At 48.6% G+C, this 13,262-nt stretch overlaps 1 protein-coding gene across 1 annotated transcript in view; it reads right to left on the bottom strand.

Moving 5' to 3' along the window:
* Positions 1–13,262, bottom strand: part of PARL (presenilin associated rhomboid like) — a 625,047-nt gene that overhangs the window by 377,096 nt on the left and 234,689 nt on the right. The window contains exon 3 of the mRNA XM_069618249.1: positions 12,625–12,765. Coding sequence (XP_069474350.1) covers positions 12,625–12,765 — 141 coding nt within the window. The remainder of the gene's footprint in view (positions 1–12,624; positions 12,766–13,262) is intronic.

The following is a 13,262-nucleotide window of genomic DNA, read 5'->3' as shown; positions in this document are numbered from 1 at the left end:
CTTCAAATCTACCAAGACTTCTCACTTCTCACCCTCCAAAAAAGGAGATCCCTTTGGCCCCTGACTCTTTTCCTCCAGGGTCAACAGATTCGATATAGATGGCTTTTCCCGACAGCTTTACATTTCACCTACAAGGGCACCCTAAGGAAAATCGGCCACCTTGAGGAAGCAGAGAAAATTATACACTTGACATCACCTGAGAATTCCTCACCCACAGAAAAGGCTACTGATAAAGACCCTACGTCTCCGCCAACAATGAAACAGAACTCCTGGTTGAGGGTCCTGAGGTTCAGGAAAAAGAAATGACCCAGCACAAATATGGAACATATAGGCTGAAAACATCCACAAACCCAAACTGTCGGAATCGGAGACATGTCTCCTGCAGCTCCTCTTCTGCCGGTGGCCCTCTTCAGCATGGCTTGCTCTTCCATTGGGCCCAGAAGATCTCTTTCGCCCAATGGAGCTCCACCACCTATGAAAATCCAGATGAACCTCGGAGCCTCCACAGCGGGCTTCCCCGCGGCCCATGCCTATTTTCAAGGCACAATCCACCTATGAATCCTTGGAATATACCACCAAGTTTGTTTTTAGTCTTAGCCACGTTAGCTGAAAATAGTTTTTTGACCCCATTGGTCAGGGGCAGTGCCAGATCTATAATATTGCCCCCCTCCTTAGTTACTTGTTGGCCCTCCCGTAGGCGGTCCAAACGAAAACCTCAGGTGCAGGGCGGTAAGCAGTTACAAACTCTTCAAAATGTTGACTGACCCGCTTCCACCTCACTCCCCCACCCACAGCTAGCAGTGGCCTCACTTTCCATCCAGGAACATCACACTCTTAGGTTTGTCTCCCTGAATGTCAAAGGACTAAACTCTCCAGCCAAACGTAAATCAATCCTACAAAAACTTCAGGATGAAAATGCAGCAGTTGCCATGCATCAGGAAACGCACCTTCTATCAGCAGACTTTGGACATCTACGCTCACAGCATTTTCCGAAACAATTTCTCGCCACTGGAGGCACTAAAAAAGGAGGCACAGCGATTCTCTTCAGGAAAGGACTAAATCCGCAGATTCTGGACACAAAACCTTGCCCGGACGGCCGATTCACGGCAGTAAAATGCCTGCTGTGGGGACAGTTGTATTCCTTTGTCGTGGTATACCCCCCAAACACGGGTCAAGCTACCTTCTATGAGGGGTTGAGCTCCATTATTTCCCCTTTTCTTGAGGACCAGATAGTAATTGGAGGCGACTTCAACGGAGTCCCAGACCCCATAAAGGACATCACACCTGCCTTCCTCTGGCGACTTTGCCCTGGCATTGGCACTCATCCGACTGTTTGGCTCCCTGGAGGTGGTGGACATATGGCTGGTTCTCCACCCCTCAGAGAGAGACTTCTCCTTTTATTCCTACAACCATAGAACTTTCTCCAGAATAGACCTTCTCCTGGCATCTCCGCAAATGCTTGCTTATGCCAACGATGTAACCATAGGCGCAAGGATTCTATCCGACCATGCTCCGGTGACCCTGGAGATTCGAGTACACGAACCTTCACCTGCCGCTCCACGCAGATGGACGCTGTACGACCATATGCTCAATGAGATGCCATTAAGAGACTCAAATGCGAAGTCCATCAAGAACTTCTTTAAAGAAAAAACTAGCGGAGATACTTCCCCGGCTAACACTTGGGCCGCTATGAAAGCAGTGATATGTGGGGAGCCGATACCCCAGGCGGTAGCCTTTCATAGGAAAAGGGAAACAAACTCGCCTGACCCTGGAGGATGAACTCCAGAAGGCAAGAGAAGATTCATAAAGAGAAAGGGTGGTCCCCAAAGACGCAACGGGCTATTCGTACTGCACAGAAGATTGAGGCCCACTACACCGAACATACGGCACACTTATTAACGAAAGCCAAGCAGTTCTATTATGCAAAAAGCAACAAGGCAAAGAAACTATGGTGGCTAAACTTGCCAAGGTGAAACGAGGCAAAACTATTATTGGACTACAAGACCCGCAGGGCAGAATACAATACGCCGAACAGGAAAACCAACGCCTGGCAGCAGACCATCTGGCAAAGGTGATGAGCTTGCCAGCACGGAATTCGCAGGAGCAAACAGAATATTTACAGATGGCAGCTCTCCCGCGACTCCGAGATTCAGCCCGGGATACCCTGGATGCCCCGATCTCAGGTGAGGAAGTAGAAGAAGCCATACAATCCCTCAAACCCCAAGCCCTGGCCCTGATGGGTACACCACCAAATTCTACAATGTCTTCAGGCCCCAGCTCCTCGCTCCACTAGTACAGCTGGTTAACTCCTTCAGAGTCACGGGGACAATAACCCCCTCCATGCAAGAATCAATTACAGTTCTCATACCCAAACCTGGAGGGGACTCAAGGAACCCTGCTTCCTATAGACCAATTGCCCTGCTGAACATTGATGCCAACATTTATTCTAAGATCCTGGCAACTCGCTTATTCCATATACAACCTGATAAAAATAAATCCTGATCAAACTGGGTTTATCAAGAATAGATCCACAGGTGACAATATTCATAGAGCCTTGAATCTGGTAACCCGGCCTCGCAAGATGCCCAGGGACTAGTGCTTATGGCCCTCGACGCAACCAAAGCGTTCGATAAGGTGGATTGGACCTTTATGAGGCTCACTTTGGAGGCCGCTGGGTTTGGGCAAGAATTTCGAACCATGGTCCTGGCTAACTACAAGTCACCCAAAACCCTCCTCAGGATTAACAACACTCTTTCTACTCCAATACCGCTAACTTGTGGAACCAGACAAGGCTGTCTGCTATCCCCATTGCTATTTGCAATAATTATGGAACCCTTTACCCAAAGAATTAGGCTGAATAACCTCATCAAGGGCCCCGGGTTGGCTCATCACAGCACAAACTCGAGCTATACGCAGACAACGTCCTACTCACCATTTCAGAAACCCGCTCCTCACTGACGCACGCCCTAGCCGAAATACACAGTTATGGAAGGGTTACGGGTTTCTCCATCAATTTTGACAAGTCAGCGGCCCTAGGGATAGGGATCACCCCAGGGGAACAGGAAGCCTTGATCCCATTGTGCCCTGTTCAATGGAAAACAACCGATCCAAAGAACGTGTACCACATGACTTTCTCCCCACTCTTTAAAGAACTAGAAATTTACCTGAAGCGTTGGGCGTCCCAAGAGATATCATTGATGGGCCGGATCACTGCCTGCAAGATGAACCTGCTCCCCAGATTCCTGTATGCATGCTCATCCCTCCCGGTCATGATCCCGACACCGGCTCGCCGAAGCATGCAGAGGAAAATGCTACAATTTGTCTGGAGGGGGAAAAAAGCCAGGATCCCCAAGGGAAAAATGAGGGGTAATGCAAGACTTGGTGGCCTAGGGGTCGCAGACTTACAGGGATATCAAATGGCAGCACAACTGGCTTGTGTCCAGGCATGGCAGATACTGTCTGATCGCACCAGGTGGGTGGAGCTGGAACAGGATCACCTTCCCCTTCCCCTACGCTTTCTTCCACACATTTCACCCCTGATGCGGCGGCAATGGCAGGGATTATTGCTATCTACCAAACACACTATAAACACTTGGGACAGAGCCCTGAAGCAGAAGGTGGTTCCAAGGGGACTCAGCCCCTCATCTCCGGTGTTCTTAAACCCGGATTTTTCACCTCGGGCAAACCCCCAAAACTTCAAAGCCTGGATTGCAGGGGGCCTGGAGACTTTGGGACAGCTTTTTGAAGGAGGACTCCCTCGTACCTTCGAACAATGCAAGGAAACCTTCCGGCTTCAGGCGAGGGAAAGATTGACCTATATCCAGCTACGCCATTGGTGCTCCCACCTCCAAACTTGCCAAGCAGCTACTCGCCCCACAACGGCCTTAGGACTGACCCTAAAAGACCTCACAACCCGAGGCAAGATCTCTACCCTGTATAAGTGCCTCCAGAAGGACTTTCTTACCGTAAAAACTCGATCCATGGCACAATGGGAGGCAGACCTAGGACACCCAATAGAGGATTAATCTTGAGTAGACATTTAAACCCGCGCCCACTCATCATCCGCCTGCATCACCAACAGAGAATGCGCCTACAAAATCCTGCTACGCTGGTACTATGTCATGATTCCTGCCCCTCATGTCCCCAGCCCTCCAAGATGTCGGGCTGGAGCCAGGCCACGATCACCTACATGGCCCTCAAGGGCCTCTCCATCCCTCCAAAGACCCACTTGAAGTCAGACTTGGCGCTTGTGGCACCAGACTCACTCACTCACTCTCATAGGATAACATTGGGGACTGGACTTGCAGTGCATTGATGGGGACAAGATGGATGCCCCCACATATTTCGGTTCCCAGAACTGCATGTGCAGTTTAGTCTTTTGGGCGTGGTTGATCCCAGAGACACCTGGGCTACCCAGAGACTATTTAAGCCACGCCCAGGCTGAGAAACATGCTTTGTGTTTTCTGCACCTGCAGCGTGACACTCACAGTGTTCGGATCGGTCTCCAGAAGGCCTGCATCTTTCTTCTGCGCTCAGCTCCTGCACCTGCAAGAACAAGATCACCGTTAGGAACAGCCTTACCTTGTGGCGCTTCTGCCCATCATTCATCGCTTCTTCTGTTCTGCGGGCATCTTCGGCGGTGTCAATCCCATCCCGGCACGCCGCTTCCTAAGGAAAAGAGAAAAGAACAGAAAAAAGGCATTCAGCAAATCTTCAGTAATTTTCGAAGACTGTACAAGCTTCAAACGCTTACCTGAATCCCAGCCGCTCTGGGGGAACTCCGTCTCCGGAACTTCTCATCCATCTGCAAGAGGGAAAAGACACTCCAGGTTAGCGTGGAAACATCTGGAGTCGCCGCATACTGTGCTTACTCACCGCATTTCTTCTTCATAACCGGCATCCACGCTGAAAACGTTACGGCACCTAAAAGACACAGAAAAAGAACTCCGTTCAATACAAATACGAAAGGGTCGCATCGCGCATCGCGCTCTCACTCACCTTCAGCGCTACTCATCTCAGCAGCACGTCTCCATCCCTCGACGCCGGCCATCATCTAAGGAAGGAAAGGAACAAAGTTAGAGAACTGTTCAAAAGACTCATTATACTTAGCTGTCGGACTCTTGCCAGTGAAGTAACTAAGCAGCAACGAGCCCGCATCAATCAACGCGCCCCTGCACTGAAAGCAGGACGGAGAGCACACTTTCCAAGAAAACAAGGTGAGCTGTGGATCAAAGGGAAGAGTTGGACCCCGGGGAAGAAGGGGTTCAAGCACACAGAGACAATAGGGAGTTAAACTCTACCAAACCTGTTTTTCAGGCCCAGTCTCCAGTCGATTAGACTCCAGGGAAGGGTTCGAGGTCGTAAGAGGTCAGAACAGGCTGAGTGACGTCCTCGTGGATACCAGGTGAGCGTTACAGAACACAAAGCCTCACATCAAAATCCACCTGGGCGTCATGGAAACGTCGGAAACCGACCAGTTAGCCCACATGTTGGGGCAGCTACATTCCGAAGTACATGCAGCCAGTCAGAAAACCAACACCCTGAGGAGAGAGCTGATAGTAGCCAAGAACGCACTGATGATTTAAGACAGCAACTTCTCCAGTCACAAGCAGGGCATGCACCATTGCCGGGAAGCGTGCCCTCGATGCCAGCACCATCAGCCAATCCCGTTCAGATAACTCTTCCTGGGGCAGTTCCCTTGGCCCCGCCCGAACGATTTACGGGGGATCCCAAGAGGTTTGCAACGTTCATGAACCAGTGCCGCCTGCACTTCCTTTGTAGACCAGGTGCCTTTCCGAATGACCAATCACGGGTCGCTTTTGTGCTATCCTACCTGAGTGGTAGCGCCGCGGACTGGTCTGTACCCTTTGTGGCCCAAGACGATCCTTTGCTGCATGACTTCAGAGGCTTTCAGCAGGAGATGGAAAAGCTGTTCGCCCGTCGTACACATGGGCAGGCATTAGACAACGAACTTCTGTCCCCTACCCCAAGGCAATCAAGACCTATTAACATACATAGCCATGTTCAATAGACTTGTAGTTGAAGCAGAATGGCCAGTGGAGAAGAGAACCACGTTATTTCATTGGGGATTGCGGGGGGAGCTCAAGGATGTTCTCGCACAAGTAGTGAACCCCCCGAAAGACTGCTCAGAATTTATTGACCTTGTTATTCAACTGGATCATAGGTTGCAGGACTGAAGAGCAGATCGAACCAGACCGGACCCATGCCCTATGTATGTGCTTTCAAAGGACAATATAGAACCAATGCAAATCGGGGTGGGGGTCAGATCCCCCTTGACTAAAGCGGAAAGGGATAAAAGGAGACAGCAGCAGTTATATCTGTACTGTGGAAGGTCAGGTCATTTCCTTAAAGAGTGCCCTGTGAAGCCACCGAGGAGGACGGTAGGGGCCACGGACAAGGAAGATACCATCAAGGAATCGGAAAACTCCCCAGCCCGGCAAGTGCAGGGGTCCACTTGTCGAGCGAAGAAAGTGAACTACAGACCTCCCATTTTGCACTATCTGTGGTCTTGATCAATCACCAACAACCATCTTGGATGTACGCAGTAAGAGCGTACATTGACAGTGGAGCTGTTGGGAATTACATCGACCAGGATCTTGCAGCAAGATGGGGTTTCCGTTACGCCCTAAATCAACCACCGACACGGTTACCACTCTTGATGGCACGGAAATAGCTTGTGGTCCAGTATCCCAATGTACTGCAGCTTTAGCCCGTCTGTGCCAGGATGGACACCAAGAATCTATCGTTTTCGACCTCATTAAGGCACCACAGTTCCGGTTGATTTTGGGAATGCCATGGTTGGTAGCTCACAATCCTCGAATCGATTGGCGAGCAAAAGAATTGGCCTTTCCCGAGACTTGCGCCCACACATGTCATCGCCAAGAGAAACAACCAATAGACACCAGAACCTCCACGCTTGCGACAGTGGCAATCAGCACCCTACCAAGTGAATACCAGGACTTTCAAGATGTCTTTCAGAAAGAACAGGCTAATACCCTGCCAACGCATAGACCATACGATTGCCAAATCGACCTGATACCCTGCGCACAAATCCCTTGTGGGCGAATTTACGCACTCATGGAACCAGAAAACCAGCACCTGAAGGCCTACCTTGACCAATACCTGGCCAATGGGTTCATCCGTCCCTCGAAGTCTCCAGCAGCCAGTCCTCTATTCTTCGTACCGAAAAAGGAGGGGGACTTGAGAAAGTGCATCGTCTATCGCGCACTGAACCAGATTACCATAAAAAAAACGCTACCCCGTGCCACTGATCCCTGAATTGCTTGACCAAGTCAAAGATGCCCAAATCTACACAAAACCAGACCTGAGGGGGGCATATCACCTTGTTCGTGTAAAACAGGGGGACGAATGGAAAACCACTTTTCGCACCAAATACGGCTTGTACGAATATCAAGTGATGCTCTTTGGGCTTTGCAACGCGCCTGCAGCATTTCAATACTTCATGAACGATGTCCTACGGGAATTGATTGATGTCTGTGCTCTAGTGTACATCGACCATATTCTAGTATATTCCGCATCAAAGCAGGACCATGTTAAACACGTCCGATCCGTATTGGAGAAACTCCGTCAACACCAGCTCTACGCCAAGCTCGAAAAGTGCTCATTCCACGTCTCTGAGGTGGAATTCCTGGGCTTTATTCTCAGCCCGAATGGAATCCGAATGGATGTACACAAGGTAGATGCTATCCTGAACTGGCCATCCCCAAATTCATTCAAGGGGGTTCAAAGTATGCTGGGTTTTGCAAACTTCTACCACCGGTTCATACCAGGATTTTCGCAAATCGTGCATCCCATCACGTCATTGCTAAGGAAAAGCAACAAAAAGTTCCAGTGGACAACAGAAGCCGAGGAAGCTTTCCAGGAACTCAAAGCAAGATTCACTTCTGCTCCAATCTTACACCACCGTCACCCTGATCTCCCATACCTGGTGGAAACGGACACCTCAAGCATGGCTATGGGAGTCGTCCTCTCACAAAAGGACCCCGAAACGGGCCAGTTACACCCTGTTGCCTTCTGGTCGCGTAAATTCACACCCCCTGAACTCAATTACGCTATCCCAGACAAAGAACTCCTGGCCATTAAGTCAGCCTTTAAGGCATGGCGGCACTACCTCTTGGGCGCCAGGCACACAATCACCGTAATAACTGACCACCGGAACCTCCAGTACCTAAAAACGGCAAAGGCCCAAACCTCACGACAACTACGTTGGGCTCTTTTTTTTTGCTGAATATGACTACGTGATTACATTTCGACCAGGGGTGAAAAACGGAAAGGCTGATGCCCTTTCTCGTATGGGGGTGGAAGAGCAAGGGTATCAGACCCCTGACCCAATAGCAATCATCCAGAGTGACAAGCTCCTAGGAATCACAGCAACCATAACTCAGAAAGAATTACATGAAGAAATCCAAAACCTGATGAGTCCGGAGCAATTACAAGCGTGGATTGAACAAGGACAACATTACATGATAAAAGATCAGTTGCCCTACTTCAGGAATCGTTTATTCTTACTAAACCAAGAACTACGAGAACAAGTAATGTCCGGTTATCATGATTCCTTGATCGAGGGCCACCCCGGAATCGCTAAAACCCTAGCCAAGGTAAAACAAAATTATTGGTGGCCCACGTGGCGTAAAGACATTATCCAATTCATCCTATCTTGTGGAGTGTGTGCTCAAAACAAGTCATCCAAGCAGAAACCCGCTGGGCTATTACAACCATTCGAAATCCCACTAGCACCCTGGCACACGTTGTCCCTCGATTTTATTACTGACTTACCACCCAGTCAAGGGTTTAACACTATTCTTGTGGTCGTGGACCTATTTTCAAAAATGGCACATTTCATTCCTCTTAAGGGGCTCCCAAATGCTTCTACTTTGGCAAAGGTATTTCTTGAAGGCATCGTACGACTCCATGGGTTTCCTTCAGTTTTAGTCTCAGACCAAGGTAGTTCTGGAGAAAATGCTGCTCTAAGGCCCAGATCGACATCCTGCTATCCACCAGTCACCATCCCCAAACGGATGGTCAAACAGAGGGCAAACCAGACGCTCGAGCAGTATCTGCGTTGCATATTACACCAAGCTGAAGGAAGCTGGTTCGACCTATTATGGATAGCTGAATATGCTTATAATAATTCCCTACAAACCAGCACTGGGCAGACACCCGTTTATACCATGTATTGCAAGCACCCATGTACTTCTGAGTTGGACGTTCCTACAACCCTGGAAATGCCAGCAGTCAAAACCTTGCACACGACCATTTCTCAAACCTTTAAAAGGGCAGCTGAACACCTACTTCAAGCTAAGAATCGCCAAAAGAAGTTTGCCGATCAACACCGAGGAAAGGCCCCCAACTACCAAGTAGGAGACAAAGTCTGGCTGGCATCTAAACACGTGTCCAAGGACCTGAACTTTCCGTCCAAGATACCTGCGTCCATTCACCGTCATCTCTGTGATAAATCCGGTGGCGGTCAGACTAGCTTTGCCGTCAAACATGCAGATTCATCCTGTGTTCCACGTGTCTCTCCTTAAACCTGTTCAACCTGGGACCCGGGTAGCAACGCCACCGCAGCCAGTAGTAGTCGCCGGGGAGCCAGAATTCGAAGTCAAGGACATCCTGGATTCAAAGTACATCAGATCTAAATTATACTACTTAGTAGACTGGAAGGGGTATGGTCCACAAGACAGGACATGGGAGCCTTGTGAGTAGATCCATGCACCTCGCTTGCTTAGACGATTTCATCAAAACCATCCAAACAAACCAGGACCAGACAGAAGAGCCACCTTGAGAGGGGCCTTGGGGAGGGACAGGGGGGGTTGGGGGGGGGGGGGGGGGAGTGCTGTCATGATTCCTGCCCCTCATGTCCCCAGCCCTCCAAGATGTCAGGCTGGTGCCAGGCCACGATCACCTACATGGCCCTCAAGGGCCTCTCCATCCCTCCAAAGACCCACTTGGAGTCAGACTTGGCGCTTGTGGCACCAGACTCACTCACTCTCATAGGATAACATTAGGGATTGGACTTGTAGTGCATTGATGGGGACAAGATGGATGCCCCCACATATTTTGGTTCCCAGAAAAGAATGTGCAGTCTAGTCTTTTGGGTGTGGTTCATCCCAGAGACACCTGGGATACCCAGAGACTACTTAAGCCACGCCCAGGATGAGAAACATGCTTTGTGTTTTCTGCACCTGCAGCGTGACACTCACCGTGTTCGGATCAGTCTCCAGTAGGCCTGCATCTTTCTTCTGCGCTCAGCTCCTGCAAGAACAAGAACACCGTTAGGAACAGCCTAACCTTGCGGCGCTTCTGCCCATCATTCATCGCTTCTTCTGTTCTGCGGGCATCTTCGGCGGGGTCAATCTCATCCCGGCACGCCACTTCCTAAGGAAAAGGGAAAAGAACAGAAAAAAGGCATTAGTAAGCATTCATCAAATCTTTACTTATTTTTGAAGACTGTACGAGCTTCAAACTCTTACCTGAATCCCATCCGCTCTGGGGGAACTCTGTCTCCGGAACTTCTCATCTATCTGCAAGAGGGAAAAGACACTCCAGGTTAGCGTGGAAACATCTAGAGGCACCGCATACCGTGCTTACTCACTGCATTTCTTCTTCATAACCGGCATCCACGCTGAAAACGTAGCGGCACCTAAAAGACACAGAAAAAGAACTCAGTTCAATACAAATACGAAAGGGTCGCATCGCGCTCTCACTCACCTTCAGCGCTACTCATCTCAGCAGCACGTCACCATCCCCGGATGCCAGCCATCATCTAAGGAAGGAAAGGAACGAAGTTAGAGAACTGTTCAAAAGACTCATACTTACCTGTCGGACTCTTGCCAGTGAACTAACTAGGCAGCAACGAGCCTGCATCAATCAACGCGCCCCTGCGCTGAAAGCAGGACCAAAAGCACACTTTCCAAGAAAACAAGGTGAGCTGTGGATCAAAGGGAAGGGTTGGACCCCTGGGAAGAAGGGGTTCAAGCACACAGACACAATAGGGAGTTAAACTCTACCAATCCTGTGTTTCAGGCCCAGTATCCAGTCGAGTAGACTCCAGGGAAGGGTTCGAGGTCTTAAGAGGTCAGAACAGGCTGAGTGACGTCCCTGTGGATACCAGGTGAGTGTTACATACTACCCCCCTCTGAGGCTCCACCACATGAATCACACTCTTGACCCGGCCTGCTGGAGAGAATGTGGTCAGGTAGGATCTTTCTTTCACATGTGCTGGACCTGCCCAAAGGTCCAAAAACTTTTGGAAGCAATGCCTAGCTAGTATCGCAGAGATCACCCAGACAACGCTTCCTCTAGAACCCAAACCCATTCTCTTGGGCTCCCCTTGTCACCGGGGATCTACTAAAGGTCCGGCCCAAAAGCTAAGTTATTGTCTCAATGTCTGCTGGCGGGAAGGATAGTGGTTGTCCGCTCATGGAAATCAGTGGAAGGCCCCCTCGTGCCCCTGTGGTGGGTGAACATATGGGATATACTGGTTGCAGAAAAAGTTACTGCGGCCAGGGAGGGCCACCTCCTCTGCTTCCAAAACATTTGGGGCCCAATTCTTGACTATGACCGGCCCTGACATATAAACCTCTGGATGACGGAGGCACTCCCTAGGAACAAGACAATGAATTTGGGCATTAAACGCCCAGCCGGTTCCAATAACTGTGGAGGAAGGGGAAAGAGGGGAATGAGACTTGACCTTAATTTGATGTACAATATGCTTCAATGTAAACCTGTATTGCTGTCACTCTGCCTTGTTTAAAAATAAACATATTTAAAAAAAAAAAAAAAAGACTGTCGAGAAGAGCGATTCAGGTATCTTGACCCTGGATCCAAACCAGAGTTCATCGAAAGAGGTCGATACCTCACCTGGCACCCGATAGAAATGCAGCCCGCATGGAACCACACCATCAAAAAGAAATGTAGGCTATGCCAGGTTCAGACAGAGTACATGAGCCATATGTATGATGGAAAAGCAGCCTGTAACACGGCAGACTAGAAGGAAAAGATTTCAGAAAATCCAGGTGCAAGGGAGACAGGTGAAAAGAAAGTAAATAGTTACCGACTTTGCTAGAGATCACACAGCACAGCTAAAGATAGTGGCATTAGAAAATGGATAAACAGAAACACATTGGATCCTTCTATTAAAGTGGGTAGAAACAACTTATTCAATAGGTAATTGGAGAACCTGGAATGCTACAAAAAAAAGCACAAATCCAAGAGATGATAAAGAAGTGCGGGTGATAGCAACCAAAAAAGAATTACAGCGCTAAAGACCGTTGATAAAAGCAAAATCTTCAACAAGGCTCAAGTAAAACAATAGTGGCCCATTGGCCCAAAAAACATGAATATGAGCCTTGTCTTGTATTTATTACAAGTTTGCTAAACAGACCTTGTCCAAGATCACAGTGTTTAAACATTAACATTACACACAGGTGCACACATATTTTGTTATGAACCAACATTTATTTGTTCAAACCCAAAAAGAATAGATTTTTCCCAGCTTAAACATGTGACAACTGCATTTTATTGTCGCCATCTAATGTTAAGAATGGTAATGACCTTTTCCATTTGTGTTTCCGAAATTACCTGCTTTCTGAAGTCAAGTTCTTTGTTGCCCCGTTTTTTGTCCAGCCAGTCTGCTTGCGCCACATCAAAGTAGCTTTGAACCCTGAATTTTAATGCTTCATATTGCCAAATGGACGCAGATGCAAATGCACAACCTGTAAACTATATAAAAAAGAAATGTGAAAAATGTACAATCATTATAAATGAACTAGAGAGATCCGTATAAACAGAGTAAGCAGCAGATAAAAAAAAAAGCACACATAAAAAGAAACAGAATGAGGCGATGGAAACAAGGACCCAACCAAGACATCATATGCCCACCTCCCCCTTTCATCATTTCTGTGAGACCCGTCACATCCCGATTAAACCTTTCACGATAACATTCTGTAGAATGCATAAGCACTGGTGCCAGATCTCACAATATAAGTCTACCACCAGTCGCACTAGGGAAAACAAAGGAAATTCTTCCCCCACCTCACAGAAACGCACTTTCCACATGATTACCACTCTTGCTAATTGATCCCTTACATTATTTGACTCAGAAACATTTGTTTACAAGTTCTGTACAACTGCTAGTTGATTTTCCTCTTTTGAGCCTGCTTATTTTTGGCTAATGATAAAAAAGGCTGCAACTACAAACTTTGACCGGATAAAGGCTT

This window comes from Ambystoma mexicanum, chromosome 10, assembly GCF_040938575.1.
Source record: "Ambystoma mexicanum isolate Mex_15411 chromosome 10, UKY_AmexF1_1, whole genome shotgun sequence".
Taxonomy (NCBI): domain Eukaryota; kingdom Metazoa; phylum Chordata; class Amphibia; order Caudata; family Ambystomatidae; genus Ambystoma; species Ambystoma mexicanum.
The sequence above is the reverse complement of the archived record's forward strand: the minus strand, read 5'-3'. Positions and strand labels throughout refer to the sequence as shown.